At 41.3% G+C, this 16,629-nt stretch overlaps 1 protein-coding gene across 1 annotated transcript; it reads left to right on the forward strand.

Moving 5' to 3' along the window:
- The first annotated feature begins 439 nt into the window (after positions 1-439).
- On the forward strand, positions 440-13,571 carry hmgcra (3-hydroxy-3-methylglutaryl-CoA reductase a). Its single transcript, XM_070904164.1, has 19 exons — positions 440-604; positions 1,847-1,958; positions 2,056-2,143; positions 2,231-2,315; positions 2,405-2,510; positions 2,797-2,903; positions 3,211-3,330; positions 3,411-3,562; positions 4,512-4,765; positions 4,847-5,013; positions 5,687-5,881; positions 5,973-6,131; positions 6,548-6,705; positions 6,816-6,921; positions 7,375-7,545; positions 9,977-10,117; positions 12,299-12,457; positions 12,831-12,985; positions 13,529-13,571. Exons 1-19 carry the CDS (start codon positions 440-442, stop codon positions 13,569-13,571), a joined length of 2,643 nt encoding a protein of 880 aa, XP_070760265.1.
- The last annotated feature ends 3,058 nt before the right edge of the window (positions 13,572-16,629 follow it).

Raw genomic sequence — 16,629 nt, forward strand, 5'->3', positions numbered from 1 at the left:
TTGTATGGAAGAAATTGAAAGCACATATACACAAGGTGTCCCATAAAATACAAGAGGTACGTTAATATCTGAATATAAAGAGTAAACTTTAATGGCAGAATAACTGAATTACATAGAACAAATCAAGTAAAAGCAAGTTAAAGTTAAGAAAGATAACATAAATAGACAGTCTGGTGTTAGTGTGGGCTAAAGCCTTGGACCAAAAATGGTCTGAACACGTCAGTCACTTGAATAATGCCCTTTAAAGAAATCTAAGAGTATAATAGATTTTGATTTCCATTGTGTTTCCTATGATCACTGACATGACCTGTTCACATTGTGAATGCTTTTCCACATTGTTCCTCCAATAACATCCTTGTTATGTAAAGCTGTACAGTCACTTCCAGCTTCTCCCAACTGACATTACTCTACTTGTGTTATTTGGTAGCTCTGTTGAACCATGCTGACCCGTCTGTTCCGTATGCACGGCCTTCTGGTGGCCTCCCATCCCTGGGAGGTGATCGTTGGCACAGTCACCCTCACCATCTGTATGATGTCCATGAACATGTTCACTGGCAATGACCAGATCTGTGGCTGGAACTTTGACTGCCCCAAAGCAGAGGAGGTGAGTGAACAAGATGATCAAAAGCATCGCAGTTATCTGTAGTAGTGCATCCAAGGAGATTGAACAGATATGAAGGGACAAGCCCATTTACAGGTTTGAAAGTCATCAGAAGCACCTTAAAGTCTGATCTGACATGGACAGGGAGCCAATGAAAGGAAGCTAAAATTGGTGCGGTATGGTCAAATATTCTAGTTTTAGTTAAGATTCTAGCTGCAGGGCCAATGATCAGCATCTCAGTTTTATCAGAATTTCGGAGCAGGAAATGACGTGACATCCAATTTTTCACAGCAGACAAGCAGGCATTTAATAATTTGGAAATGATCATCTACCTTTACAGGCACATACAGCTGAGTTTCATCAGCATAGCAGTGGAAATTGATTCCATGACTGCGTATAATTTATCCAAGCAGTGAAATATAAGGAGAGAAGAGCAGAGAGCCACTACCGGAGCCCTGAGGTGCTCCTTATTTTACATCAGTTACAATTAGATAGCAGTCAGTGCTAATCGCACTGAAAAACACATTGCATTTCTGGCTAGTTAAATGTTTTTAATGTGAAGCTGCCTCAGTAGGAAATGTTCGTTTTGCATTAGCAGCAACTTAATACAACATTTACCTCATTCGGTAGATAGTGACTTAACAGACAATTATTTAAATGAAAATCTTCAGATTATTACTTTAAACCCAACAAGACTTGTCTAAGTCGGCTAATTGAATATTAGACACACAGTATTGTAGGCTAGACAATGTCATACATGCTACAATTGCTTATATCACCAGCAGCTCTTCTTTTAACTTTCTTTTCCTTTTTAATTTTTTAAAAATCTTTTACACAAATACCGTCATATACTGTATACCCCCGGTTAAATGTCAGGAAGGTATGAAAAAATAGATACCACCCAAGCTTAATAAGTAACTAACGTTCTATTTTGTATAGGCTTCGCCCTCTAAGGTGCCCTTACATACCCATGATGGTTACGTAATGTAACGGTTCACTCATATCTTAAGAGGTTTGCTTTAAAAGAGAACTTATTCTAATTATTCATAAAAAATCGAACTCATTTGTTTCTATCTGCGGGATGTCTCTTTTTTCTATAACTCTGTGTTGAATGTTTTTTCAGTGATTGTTATGGTGCTTTAGCTGTATGCTCTCCCTCATGCCCTCATCATGGAGAGCTGATTATCATTTCAGCTCTAATAATTTCTCTGATCTTGCATCTGATCATATTTTCTCTTTTTGCAGCAAATTCTGAGCAGTGATATCATCATCCTGACCATCACACGTTGCATTGCCATCGTCTATATTTACTTCCAGTTCCAGAACTTGAGACAACTGGGATCCAAATATATTTTAGGTACATGGCACATACGATGGTCTTATGGGTGTAGAGAAAGTAGATCTTTTGACCTAACTAGCTAGATATAGCTAAAATGCAATCTACTCTCTTGCAGGCATTGCTGGTCTTTTCACCATATTCTCCAGCTTTGTATTCAGCACAGTGGTGATTCACTTTCTTGATAAAGAGCTCACAGGCCTCAAGTAAGGACACACTCTTACTGTTACTGAATACTGTCCTTTCTTATCTCTGTCAAAAACTCCAGTTGATTGTTCTGTTCTGACCTCCAGTGAGGCTTTACCCTTCTTCCTACTTCTCATCGACCTGTCCAAAGCATGTGCTCTCGCCAAGTTTGCCTTAAGCTCTAGTTCTCAGGTAGGAAGAAATATTCACTAATCATATTGCAACATTCCACATGAAATTCAAGTTACACTGATTGGTATATTGTTCTATAACTTTTTCAGGAAGAAGTGAGGGACAACATTGCACGTGGCATGGCAGTACTGGGACCTACCTTCACTCTGGACGCCCTGGTGGAGTGCTTAGTAATCGGAGTGGGAACCATGTCAGGTACTTGCTGCCATTTGCAGTCATGTATTCCTTGAATAAGGTCTATGTTTAGCATTGCAAAGGCTTTAAGCATTTTACTGTACTTAGATTCTTGAGCTGAAATCACACAGTTTTCATCTTATTCATGGAGATCAAGTACTGGTGAAGACAAGCTATATAAATTGAAAAAGCTCAAGATAATTAGCTTGATCAGACAGGTTAGAGACAAACATTCAGGTTAGACAAAGTTCTAAGTTAGAATTGTTCTTGTGAATGTGAGAATGAGAATCTGTCTTTTATGTTTCAGGTGTGCGACAGTTGGAAATCATGTGCTGCTTTGGCTGCATGTCTGTCTTGGCCAACTACTTTGTGTTCATGACTTTCTTCCCAGCATGTGTCTCACTGGTGCTGGAGGTAAGGGTGCAGTGTTTCATTGTATGTGTGTCACGGCGTTGGGGTGATCAAAGCACAGTTGTTCAGCGATGTGGGAGCTCTGGAGCTCCGACATCAGGTTGCGTTTCTCCAAAAGTTGAATTTGTCTTTTCGTTGCAGAGGTGATGTTTTTTTTCAACACCCTCTGTGGGTACCACCGCTGCAGACTAAACTGACTACCCACATTCAAAATGAATGGGAGGACTGGCAGTTCCGCCGCAGCGCAGGATTTGGTGTGAATGTAGCCTTAATGTCAGTTTGATTGATTGTGTTGTGTTTGCTCCTGTAGTTGTCCCGTGAGAGTCAGGAGGGCCATCCTATCTGGCAGCTGAGCCACTTCTCCAGAGTGATGGAGGAGGAGGAGGACAACAAACCCAACCCTGTAACCCAGAGAGTCAAAATGATCATGGTAACACCTCTCTTTCTTTATTTGCTTCTTTGTTTTCGTTTGAACATGAGTGTGATTTCACCTATCTTGTCTGTGTGCAGTCTCTGGGCCTGGTGATGGTTCATGCCCACAGTCGCTGGATTGCCGAGCCCTTGTCCATCAACACCACAATGGGCATCGGCATGGAGATGGACCACCTCTCACCCAGGAGGATCGAGCCAGAGAAACCGCTTTGGCATTTCTACCTCTCCAGGTGAGGCTAGTGATATGCTTGCTTTTAACTGCTTTTAACATGGAAGTAGGTCAGGTTGTGCCAGAAATCCCACCTTTACATCTCCAGGATGTGAAAATGTTTTGAAGTTGTTTCAGCCGTTTCTGCAGTGATTTCCTCAAGTGTTGCAATACAGCACTATTGGACTGGTTCGGTTGCTGACAGAGGAGTACTGTGATTGTACTTGGAGGCTTCTTATGGAGGCCTAGAAATGACATGGCTGCCCATTCCTTTTTTTATCCCCATTATTTTGAAAACTCAAATTAGTTATCATGTCATCTTAAGATATTGAACTGTTTGTAAAGTTCAGGGGGGACTGAAAATGTGAGTATTCATTGATAGCTGTATGCCAGCTCCTCATCTACAGTGGATCTCCAGTTAGAGAGATGGACATAGAATCAGATTCTTGATTCCACTCAATCTCAGGTGGAACAGTTGTAAAAGGTTCCTATGTACATAGGAATGCACAGTATGTTTGTATGGTGTCTGGAATGCCTGTCCATTTTCCCTCATTTACCTTGCTAATACTGCCACCGTGTGGGAATTCAGTACACAACATTACATGATCACAACTTGGCAAGAAATAAATGATTATATGTCTGTGGTGCTGAGATCTACTAAACTGTACCACTGTCTAATCAGGGCCCCTTTAAAAAGGATTTCTTAACTAATCACATTAGTGGTTAATAAATAATTTAATGATGCTTCATAGATTAGTTGCATGGCATTAATAAGAAGTTTTGAGTTGCCAGATTGTCAAAAGTCCCATTGACTGATTTGATTGGATCTTCATATCTCAGCATAAAGAGAACATTAAAGTGTTTATTTAAGATAAGGGACCAAAACAAAAAAGAAAAAATAGAACAATTGGCGACTTCTGAAATGAATGATAAAACTTGTTCTACTTGTTATTGTCTCTCTTCCTATGCAGGATGATAACCATGGACATAGAGCAAGTGATCTGTCTGGCCTTGGCCCTGCTGCTGGCTGTCAAGTACATCTTCTTTGAGCAGGTTGAGATGGAGTCTACACTGTCACTGAAGAACCCCATTGCTATGTCCGCCCCTGCCCTGACCTCACGACGGCCCACTGAGACCTGCTGCAGGAAGGAGCTGTGCGCGTCCCGACCCCTTGTCCCTCCCAGAAATGTGGCTGCCCCAGCACCAACCAACAAGACAGAGAGAGGTGTGTCTGTGATCAGTAATGGTGCTGTTGCAGATGGACTTGTGTAGCACTGTGATATCCAACTCCACCTTGTTTTCCTAGATGAGGTTATCCGGCCCCTATCTGCACTGGCCGTAGATCCTCAGCCAAAGAGCGTCTTCGTCTTGGGGGAGGAGAAGGAAGAGCTCAAGTCTGAGACCGATCAGCCGAGCATCCCCCCAAATCCCAGAGGCCTGGACGAATGTGTGGCCATCCTCAACAACCCTGATGTAAGAGATGACACATAAACCCATAAAACCTCCCTTTCCCAGCTGATAACTCAGCTTACCTCCTCTCAGGTGGCTGGTTATGTCACCTCATCCCACCTCCCAGCTCCCTAAAGTGTCTGTTTCAGTCATGGAGCCATATCCCACCAATAAGACTGCAGGATTTGAGGCAGTTGTGTGATTTAACTACGCTGTAATGAGCTTAGTCACTCCACCAATTAGAGCATGACGCTAATAGAAAAGACACTTGCACTGATTCCACTTGCTCTGTGTGGCCTCATATACATTCAGCTCACCTTTACACTTTCTCAGACAAGATATATTGGTATACACATGTAGGTTGATGTTTCAGGGCAAGTTGGAAACACTTCTCCCACACTGCACTGGAACGTTCCCTCTAGAAAGATGTGAGATAAGAATATTCCAAATGATGATGTTTACATTAGATCTTTAATGTATAATGTAAATAACAACCACTATCTGTTTTGTCCAATGTGTGACTACTTAACTGATTTTCAGGAATTATTTGAGGTAAAAGACACAATGTATCCTTAGAGTTTAAGAGATTTTTTGTTTCTAATCTTACTTACTTTTCAAGTAGAGTCACCTGTCACTGGTCTGTGGCCACTTGCCACACAGTGGATAGTAAGTTACTGCATGATTGTGTATCTTGCAGCTGGGGCCTCGTTTTCTGAGTGATGTTGAGGTGATGCTGCTAGTCAACTCCAAACACATCCCTGCATACAAACTGGAGGCCATGATGGAGAGACCAGAGAGAGGAGTGGGCATACGAAGACAGATGATATCTGCGAAGCTTCCCTCTCCTTCTGCGCTCTCCACCCTGCCATACACCGACTATGACTACTCCAAGGTGAAGACATGTGTGCACATGCACACACAAGACAAACACTGTAGCACTCTACTTCCTGTTTTACAAGGTTGTCAACATTTCTGTTTTCCAGGTTATGGGCACCTGCTGTGAGAATGTAATTGGCTACATGCCTGTACCAGTGGGCGTGGCTGGACCGCTGCATCTGGATGGGAAGCAGTTCCAGGTTCCCATGGCAACCACAGAGGGGTGCTTGGTTGCCAGCACCAACCGTGGTTGTCGAGCAATTGCTGTGAGTGTCAGATGTTATTTTCCAAATATGTTGAGAGGGTCTTAGAGGACAAGTAACAGGGTGGACAAAATAATTGAAACACTCTTTGCTTTGACACATTTTGTTGGTTTGTGAGAAAAATGTCATGAGTTTTCATACTAAAATATTGAACCATACCATAACTGGGCTCTAGGTCACCAGCTACAGGTAAATGACCTTTGTGTAGGTTTCACATGCTGCTTTGAAATCTCACGTCAAAAAGTGATTGTAGGAGCTGTTTTAAAGCTGACACATACAGTATTGCTTTCAAGTGATGTTTCTGTTATTCTATTTAGTCCTTTTCTATTTATTCAGAATTTTCACACTCTTGTGATAACAACATCATGTGTTACTATGTGCTGCATCTGACTTGTGGCCCTGTCCCTTGCATGCTGTAGCTGGGAGGTGGAGCCAGCAGTCGCATCTTGGCTGACAGCATGACTCGTGGACCTGTAGTGAGGCTGCCCTCTGCCTGCCAGGCTGCTGAGGTCAAGGCCTGGCTGGAGAGTACAGATGGTTTTCAGGCCATCAAAGAGGCCTTTGACAACACCAGCAGGTAAAACATGAAACCTGACATGAAGAGAACTAGAATTCAAAGTATGGGCTCAGTGTCCATTGTGTGTCGACATGTTTTTGTGTGAAAGAGTGTGTGATCGCTGTTTGCAGATTTGCTCGGCTCCAGAAGCTGCTGGTTGGTCTGGCTGGAAGAAATCTCTACATCCGCTTCCATTCCAAGACTGGAGATGCCATGGGGATGAATATGATCTCTAAGGTAACTGTTTTATAATGGCTGCGTGTGTGTGGGTAGAGTTTCATATCTTCAGGGCATTTTAGCTATGCCCTCAAGGGCCTAGTTTAAAGGACAATTCCAAAAACTTTACTATATTTCTTAATTGATATAAAATGAAATGATTTTTTATCCATATCCATATCGCCCAGCCCGATAAGGTCTTAAAGGTAAGTTAAATATTTCTGTGCGTGTATTTTATGTTAGGAATATTTGACATTGTGACATTTGACATTTGACATGTGTTCTCATACATTTACTATTAGGCGATTGCACAAGTGCACCAATGCTTACAAAAGCAACATGATAAACATATATATGTGAAGAGTTGTGTGACAGAACAATGCATATTATCACATTGTAGAACTGCAGAAAAGCGTGACCTATGTAATCCCAGTGCATCTCATATATGATTATTAACACATTGTCTGTCTGCAGGGTACAGAGCAGGCTCTGAGCAGAGTGCAGCAGCACTTCCCAGAGCTGCAGGTGGTGGCTGTAAGTGGGAACTACTGCACTGACAAGAAACCAGCCGCCATCAACTGGATCGAAGGCAGGGGCAAGTCTGCTGTCTGTGAGGCCACCATACCTGCAAAAGTGGTCAGAGAGGTAGGAAGAGCTAGGACTGAGAATGCATCTTACTGTTACTTTTACCTAGTTATTTTTAAAACTTTGTAAGGTCTTTATTGGTATTAATCAGTTGTTCCATCCTTTAAACCTTTGACCTTGTGTCCAGCAACAGAAATTCAACAGAAAACCATAGGAAACTTGAAAGTTGGAAATGGACACCCTTGGATTAGCCAACGTAGATGCTGGTGCTGGCTTGCGTTGCTGCACATTTTTTAGAATGAGGTACTGTCATGAACTGGCTCACGGAGGGAGAGCACATAAAAGGCTGGAGGTCAAAAATGACACAAGTTTTACAAAAGAAATCCATGAGATGTGTACAATCCACAAAAGCATCAGTCATGTACAGCAGTGAGTGCCTGGGTGAGTGGAAAATAGTGTGAGAGGGTGTTGCATGCTAAAAGAAAAGACAAAAGAAAGCAACCAAACCTGGAGACCATGGAGAGCTGAGAGAGAAAGCCAGTCAGACTGAACTACATCAGCTTTATAGGCTTGCCAGCTCATCAGCCCAGGGTAGCCGGCTCAGTAACGATCTGCAATCTGCCAGCCCACTTCCTGCAAGGGGAGGAGAAAACACAAGCAGGCCAGACAGAGTAAATACAGGAGAAAGGATACCACTGTTGTGCTTTGGCTACATTGAACACGTAACGTATGTGTTCCGCTATCTATCTGGCTGCTGCAACATTATGTTTACACTATAATCAATTGGCTGCACCAGGCTGAGAACAGCGCTTAAGTGGTGCATATACTCCGCAGAGAAAAAGGCCAGTCTTCTCTATATATGCGAGGCAAAAGTATCTATATTTATAATTAGCCATACTGTATATTGGTTCCACTTTGGGGTCTTGAGCACACTGCCGGCATTTATGTTGCCAGTACCAGCTGGCGGTTGCTTAGTAACTGTAGCCCTTAGATGTTGTCTGTAGATGTTAACTTACCCATATTACACAGGCTCACAGGCCCAAAATGTTGTGCACAGCACTGTGCTGGGTCCAAAAACTGAACACACAATCCCAAAAGGAAAGCTCACTGTCTTGTTTTGCCTGTGAATCACACAACCCTGCAGGTGCGGCCAGTACACGCCGCATATGTTACAAAATTCTGGAATGTAATTGGAAGTAATACAGTTTTCAATGAATGTGACAGTGGATGCCGGTTTCCTACAAAAAATAGGAAACAGGACCAAAATTCAGATACCAGGACTCAGCAGGTAGGGTTAAAACTGTAACCAATATTTGTATAGCACCTTTCAAATTTGAAAGTGCTTTAAATAGGGTGGAAAAACACATTAGAATGACATTTAAAAACACAAGAAAAAAGGTTAATTTAAGCTTAGTCAGCTTTGAGTTATACCCACCTGTTAGATCAATACACATCAACGAAGCATTTTGCAGTAGGCAATTAAAGAAAATATAACGCATACTTTTGATATTTTTAATAAATAAATACTTTCATTGATTAAATGCTTAAAGGATAGTTCCAAATTATTCATGTCTGTCTAAAAAGGTCAGGTGTCAATATAAACATTGAAACAGGTTTTGCTTGCTGTAATCATTCCTCCTGTTCATACTGACCATGAGAAGATCCCTTCCAATGCACTTTCAGTAGAAGTGATGGGGGACAAAATCCACAGTGTCTTCCAAAGTTACATCAGTACAAAATTCCTTCTTTGAATTCAAATTTTCAATTCAATTTTATTTATATAGCACCAAATCACAACAAAAGTCATCTTGTGACACTGTATAAATAGAGCAGGTCTAGACCATATTCTTTATATGGGTTACCATCCCTACTCTGCAGCTCAGTAAGGAAAGACTGAGGGAATTCTATACTAAAAAAGACTTGTGATGATACTCACTTGATTTGACAACTTGAGACTGACGAAGCTCAACTAGCACAGAATGTGGGTGTGGTTTTTGTTCCCCATCACCTACCTTGTTGGCATGTAGGGATCTTTTCGAGGTCAGTATGAACAGAAGGAATGATTACAGCAAGTAAAAAGTGTTTAAATGTTCATCTGGGCATGTAAGTATTGTTTAAACGCAGACTTGACAAACTGTAAACATATCCTTTAACGTATGTTTTATGCACAGTTCATACTGGATGTTTTTAGATGACTCCATTTGTATTGTGTGAGCAATAAAAAAAAACCCAGGAGAAATGTACTCTTGTCCTTCAGTTAAATACTTGATTGTGAAATAATTGATTGGTCTCATTAACATGTCAACATTACAAAAGCATAACAGAGGAAATAATGAATGGTAAATCTAGATTTCATTTCATGATCTGCTTAATTAACTTCTGTATTTTATTTGAATTGTATATGAGTTCCTTTAGTCTTTAGTATAAGCTGTACCCTCATATTAACTCTATATCAAGAATATCATGTACACTCCTTTTCCCTGTGCTGCAGGTTTTGAAAACAACGACAGAAGCTCTGGTAGAGGTGAACATCAGTAAGAACCTGGTGGGCTCAGCCATGGCAGGTAGCATCGGTGGATTTAACGCGCACGCAGCCAACCTGGTTGCTGCCATCTACATAGCCTGTGGACAGGTATAGTAGTTGTAAGAAACTACTAATATTGTGCATCTAATTTGGGGTCCAAGCAACGAACTACTGGAACCCTATTGTTTTTGTATTATTTCATTTTTCTCTGCTTAAAGCCGAAAGGAAACTAGATAGCTAGATAGCCTGGTAGCATTGTTGGCTAACGTTAGCTTAAGCTAGATATTTGACCAAATACCAGTGGCATGGCATGACTTTTCCACTAGGTGGGGCTACTAAATCTTGTCATGTTATCCGCCATACTGTCACGTAAAAAAATTGTGCTGAGAGTCTCTACCGCATTTTGGTGTCATTTACGGGCGTGCTGTTTCTGTCCTCCGTTGTCTGTGTTGGAGTTTGACACACAGACAATTTACAACCACGAAAAGCAAGCAGGCTAGCTAAAGCTTTGTTTATGCAGGCCACCGTAGAGAAACCAAACTACGTGACATGTTCTGTCTGACTGTCTATCGATCTCCTCTGCTCCGTGTCAGTACTTCTTCTTGCTACTTGGGCTACCAGGTTGGTTCAACGTAATTATTAGCCAGAAAATAATATCAGTATTGAAAAAAATAAGAAAAACATCTGCACCATGACAAATCAGGTTAAAGTTTTGTCAACCCACCAAACTAATTTTTACCGACATGAAACCATCCTACAGCCGGAAATCGGACAATTTGGCAGCATTTCTTGGGCGGAAGATTTTCTTCCCCAGATCCAGTTATTTTGTGGTGCTGTGTCAACCAATCAGGGGCCACCGGGGAAAGCCGAACATATTACACACATACCGCCGTCGGACGGAGATAAGTGAGCCCTTCGGCACACAGACAGACTGTAGGCAGCGCTTTTTTATTAGTCATCGCACGTTTCTGTTATAATGTATGATTTATGTGAGAGTAACAAATTAAATGTATATACACACACACACACAACAATAACGATTTTTCATTAAAATATGTATTTCACAATTGGAATTGCAGGAGGGGCAGCACCCCAACGCCCTCAATGGACCACATGCCACTGCCAAAAACTCACACAGCTAGCTAATTTTACAACTAAATTTCACATATCGGTACCATCTGAGGTGGCAAAGGTTCAATGGTCCTACATTCTTCACATTTCAATGAACAAATTGATATATGATAGACATGTCAAAAGAGTAACCTGGATGTAACAGAAGTTACTCTCAACAGAATACACCAAGTCACAATCTCTCTCTGCAGACGATAAATATATTATTACGTCATGTATACAACATTTAATGCATGATCTAGCTCTTATCAAAAGCAGAAGAAAACGGGACAAAGCTGAGTTTTAAAGGTTCTATATTGAGTTTTCAGAAAGTCATTGTTGATGACATCGGTACCTGGGATACAGGGGTCCAGTGTTCAAATCTCTAGGTGGCCAAGTCCTGCTTGACAACAATGTAGCAATTCTTGCATGTGGTATGTTTTCACGTCCTTATTGAGGTCATATTAAGTCGAAGGTTTCATATTGTGATTTGTGAAATTATTTTTCTCTGCTAAAAGTGTTTGTGCAGCAAAAACTGTAAGAATTAAAACCCAAAATTGGCAGGTGGGTTGCAAATTCCACCCACTACTCAGGCACATGTAATGACACTCATTGACCTTAGGGTGGTGCTTTCACAATCAAGTGTACGTTTCATCATCATCATTCATCATTTTAATCTCTCAAGTCATCTGCATCTGGTGTTCGGCTCTAAAAATTTTTTCTTGATTTTCTCAAAATCCTATTTTCGGCCTCTTGTCAGAAACCGCTGGGCCAATTGTCCCAAAACGGATCCCAGTGCATCTCAGGATCATCTATAGACTTCACTGATCTTAATATGTCAATCTGTTTCAATTATATAAGCCAATCCATTTTTTGTCAAAACGGCAACTAATGTAATCATATGGAACACGTCCTCACTGAAGGTCATAAGCTACATCAAATGTTTCTGAAAGTAGATTTATAAACCTCAACAGAGCGTCGGCTTATAATGATGACCTCAGTGAATTACTTAAAAGAGAATTAAGAGTTTTGCTTCTTGTCAATTAAATAAGAAACTAGCATCCGAATGCTCGCAATCTGCTGGGAACCCGATCATTACTGCTTGTGCCTATATTTTCAGTGTATTCTTGTGTTTCCTGTGTTAATGTTTGTAGCTGTGTGTGTATGTGTCTCCTCCAGGATCCAGCCCAGTCAGTGGGCAGCAGTAATTGCATCACCCTGATGGAGTCGTCAGGACCAACAGGGGAGGACCTGTACATCAGCTGCACCATGCCCTCTATAGAGCTGGGCACTGTAGGAGGAGGCACCAATCTGCCCCCCCAGCAAGCCTGCCTCCAGGTACAAACACACACACACATTTCAGGCAACTGCAGCTAAATGAAACATAAATCCTGTTAGAATTAATATTTAAAACTGAAAATATGGATAGAAATGTATAAATGTATTTGTAAAAACTGTAAGCGGCAATATGTTGATCTGGTTCATGTCTTGCAATGTAGGTATGAAGGAAAAAATGTGGTACATAATTTTTAAAAAATGTATGTTTAAAATGCACAGCACCACCAACAGGAAAATTGTTTCCTCAGTTTTGTCTGCATTATTTTGGAAGTTTGGTGGCTCATTTATCACAATAGATTTAGCTAATTTCCTCAGGTAGTCATTCGTTTGTGTGTGTGTGTGTGTGTGTGTGTGTGTGTGTGTGTGTGTGCAGATGCTGGGCGTGCAGGGAGCCAGTCAGGACTGTCCAGGGGAGAATGCCCGGCAGCTGGCCAGGGTTGTGTGTGCCACTGTGCTAGCTGGAGAGCTCTCACTGATGGCTGCTCTGGCTGCTGGTCACCTGGTCAAGAGTCACATGACACACAACAGGTAAGAGCAAGGAACCTTCATTTACAGATTTACATGAGTAATTTTTTTCTGTGAGCTATTCTCACCTTATCCCAACACTTTTTGTTTGTCGCTGTGGACATGTCAGTGCTTACGAGCTAGCATAGCTAGCAGAATACACCTGTAGCTTATTTACACACTAGCTAGCTTGTCAGCAGGCATTGTGTAGGTAAGCAACCTGCACATTAATTTATCAATAATATTCAGTGAAAACAGATCTGAATGTGTTTGTGTCAGTAAAGACATACAAAGATAGAAACATAGAATGGAAACCCAAAGAAACTACAATAATGAGCTTCTCCTCCAGACTAGACTTCCTGTCTCAGCACTGAAACATGTTTTGTTTGCCAGCTTTTCAGCACAGCTCCGTGCCATGGGAGAATTTTGCACATATTTGCATAAAGTGAACTTTCAACCCCTCCCTTTTCTAGTGTTGCTGGTCGGATATTGGCAGTGTGTACTGCCCAAGCATACAAACTAACATGGGTTAAAGCGTGCAATCTGATGTAACTATTCTGTGCGCAGATCCAAGGTGAACCTACAGGAGACTCCAGGAGCGTGCACCTGAGAGCAGCTCTGCCTAATTCAGTGAGCCCAGGAAAAGATGGACAATCAAAAGGACTAGTCATTCATCAATGAAAACAGACCTCAGATGTCTTTCAAGTGCTCTCAAAGAGACACAGGAGTGTCTTCTGACTAATCAGATTCTTCTGTGGGAGTATATTCACTTTCTGTATCTGTTTTATTTTATGGAGCTGGCTAGAAACAGTTAATTGCTGACTTATTTTATTTCCACATGAGAATGCTTGTGAATGTTTTTTGTGAAACAGACAGTTGGGGTTCAAATGAAATATTTCTGCTGAACCTGTTGCCAAATGGAGCATTGTGAACACAGAAACAATGATACCTAAAAGGTGAATGTTCATGATTGTTGAATGTGTGTCTACTACAGATTCTCTATCATTTGATTTCTACATCAGGGTGCTTTTTGAAGCTAACAAGGACACGTAGTGTCATAGTTCAGAAGCGGCCCACAGCAGTACTGCGAAGCAGACTCGAGTCCTGGTTTCACCACAACAAGACAGAAAGATTAACCCTGACTGAAATATATGAAATAATGATTATTTGGGACCAAGAGGCACTTCAAAACTAAGACTGCAAGCCTCAGTTAAAGGCTAAGTTGATCTCCTGTATGTACAGAACAGAACAAGTGAGGACAAAATCATGATTGTGTCCTTCAAAAAAGGAGGGAGGATACATAAAAAAGGCTTCAGGTACCTATACTGCTGACGAGACTATGCAACAAGTCATTCCCCATTCATGATGTTTATACGGTATAGTTACCATGAAGGAACAAAACTAATGGCTCACCTGACCCCTGTTTGACATTTCTAGTACCAAGGGAAATTACGTTAAAGAACAGTGTTGTAGCCCATTGTGTGCTGAATGTGTGGAAACAAACTGCAGAGACTTATTATTTATTTGCATGCATCAGGCACTATAATCCATCACATTGTGGCTGCTTTTAATCAAGACAAAGTTATGTTATCAGCGTGTGGTGATGCAGTGACAGACTCTGACTGCATTAGCATGTGCCGTTGATGCTGAAAAATGTAATGTACTGCAGATGCAGTGTGAATAAAATGAACTTAGTCTTCCTGTTCTAGCCGATGACAAATATTTTGGATATATTTTGTAATAAATACAAAAGGACTTTACAATGACAGATTGTACTGTGTTGTTTAATGCTTTGTCATGAATTGCACGAGCTGGGATGTGGAATTTTTATTAACGAGTAAACGCAATGTTGACCTTGACGGCATGCAGCAGCTTCATGTGGCACAGTTTTGTTTCAGGGTTCGTAGATTATTGATTACCACTGAAAATTACTTTGCATAGTCAAATTAACATGAACTAGAGAGCATCTTGCAATAGAATGAGCCAAAACTCAAAATGGGTGTGTGTGGTGTAATGGAACACATGACATGACAGAAGTGAATTTGGTGAAACAGGTGAACTGTGCCACATTTATTCCATATGCCTAACCGTCCTCGCAGGGTCAAATTAAACCTATGTTAATGGTGACATATATGTGTCTTGGAGTGGACGGGAGCAATTGTAACTGGGATATTGTGTTCCGTGACTTAAAACAAATGTAAGACAGGGCCATAAAGTGGGGCGGGTCTATAGGGGCCCACAGTTTATTTTTGGCCCCTGTCATGGTTAATCTGGCCCTGCTCAGCAGTTAATATGTTCATTTCTTCCTGTTCCTATTTATAGTTTAAACTACATACTTTGATTTTATAGTTTAATTTCCATTTGTTATGTTCAGTTTTATTTTTGAATTAGTGTTATAACTAATTTACTACAAATGAGTAATTGTGTGGTAATGACTTAAACAGTCAGTCTCCATTCCATTTCAATTCTCTTTTCATTTATATACCATGAACTCACAACAAAAGTTATCTGCACTGACCATCTGCACCATACAAAGTTAATAACATGCATTAATGGGACATGAATGCGTACAGATGAAGAGAGAGAGGAGCTCAGTGCATCATGTGAATCTCCGGTCCGCCATTGAACTGAGGAACACATTTAATCTGATCAATTGATTACATTAGTAGGCTATGTTATGTAATGTATATTAATTAGTATGTTAATGAAAGTTTCACTTCTAATGGGATTACAGGCTTTAACTTTCTTCTGTATACCCTGCTTCCTGTCCAATGCATCTCCTCAGCAGAGGTCTCAGTCATAAATCCACCACGGATCTCTCAGTGCATGGCCCTCACCAGAGAAGCTGCCGGCCAATCAGAAGAGGGCCCGACCCATCTCACCAGCTGTGAGTACACTGATTGGCCAAACCCTGGTAGGACGGCTGCGGGTCAGATTCATGAATAATATAGGCGTGAGCTGGTCTGAAGAATCAGACACATCCTTTATGACAGACTGGAGGAATTTGAAAGGATTTGGAGACGGATGACCTTCTGTATGGAAGAGACAGTCTGTTAGGTAGCACTGCTCAAGATGGGAAGGTTTGGGGGTTGTATATTATTAGCACATAGTAGTTAAATTACCTGATCTGTGTGCTCCATTGTGTTGTATTTATTTTTATTTATCTATTTTTGTTAGTGTTTTTTTCTTTTTTTAATATTTCGTTTGTGTGCTCATGGCTTGTTTTGTTTGCTTTTGTATTCCCTTGTATTCTTTGTCTTTGGTTGTTAAACATCTGAAATGAGGCATGATATCCTCTCCACTGAATTTGTATTACTGCTGTACACATGCTTCACAATAAAGATTTGAAAGATTGAGCTGGTCTGAAATTTGGATGCACAGTACGTAACACAACAGGCAGGGGGAAACAGACACATCTTCACTCTCCTCTTTAACACTTTAGGTACATGCAGTGGTTTACTGGCCATCTGGCATACCGGGACAAATCCCGGTGGGTCGCCGCATCGTTGGGCCGGTTTTTTACCGGCTATCTGTCTGGCACTGTCTGTCTCTTTACCGGTGGGCGGCGGCCCCGCTCTGTGTGCTTGTCATCGTGAGAGCTTGCTGTGTGGGACTGGGCTCACTGGCCAATCACAACCAGTTAAACTTGTGCCCTCCCAGGCTCCGGC

The sequence above is a fragment of the Enoplosus armatus genome, chromosome 4 (assembly GCF_043641665.1).
Source record: "Enoplosus armatus isolate fEnoArm2 chromosome 4, fEnoArm2.hap1, whole genome shotgun sequence".
Taxonomy (NCBI): domain Eukaryota; kingdom Metazoa; phylum Chordata; class Actinopteri; order Centrarchiformes; family Enoplosidae; genus Enoplosus; species Enoplosus armatus.

Excerpts from the sequence above, each read along its gene's own strand:
- hmgcra (XM_070904164.1), top strand. The coding sequence starts at position 440 with ATGCTGACCCGTCTGTTCCGTATGCACGGCCTTCTGGTGGCCTCCCAT. Across the intron at positions 2,904-3,210 it reads GTGTCTCACTGGTGCTGGAG|TTGTCCCGTGAGAGTCAGGA; the intron begins GTAAGGGTGCAG and ends TTGCTCCTGTAG. Across the intron at positions 12,458-12,830 it reads CCCAGCAAGCCTGCCTCCAG|ATGCTGGGCGTGCAGGGAGC; the intron begins GTACAAACACAC and ends GTGTGTGTGCAG.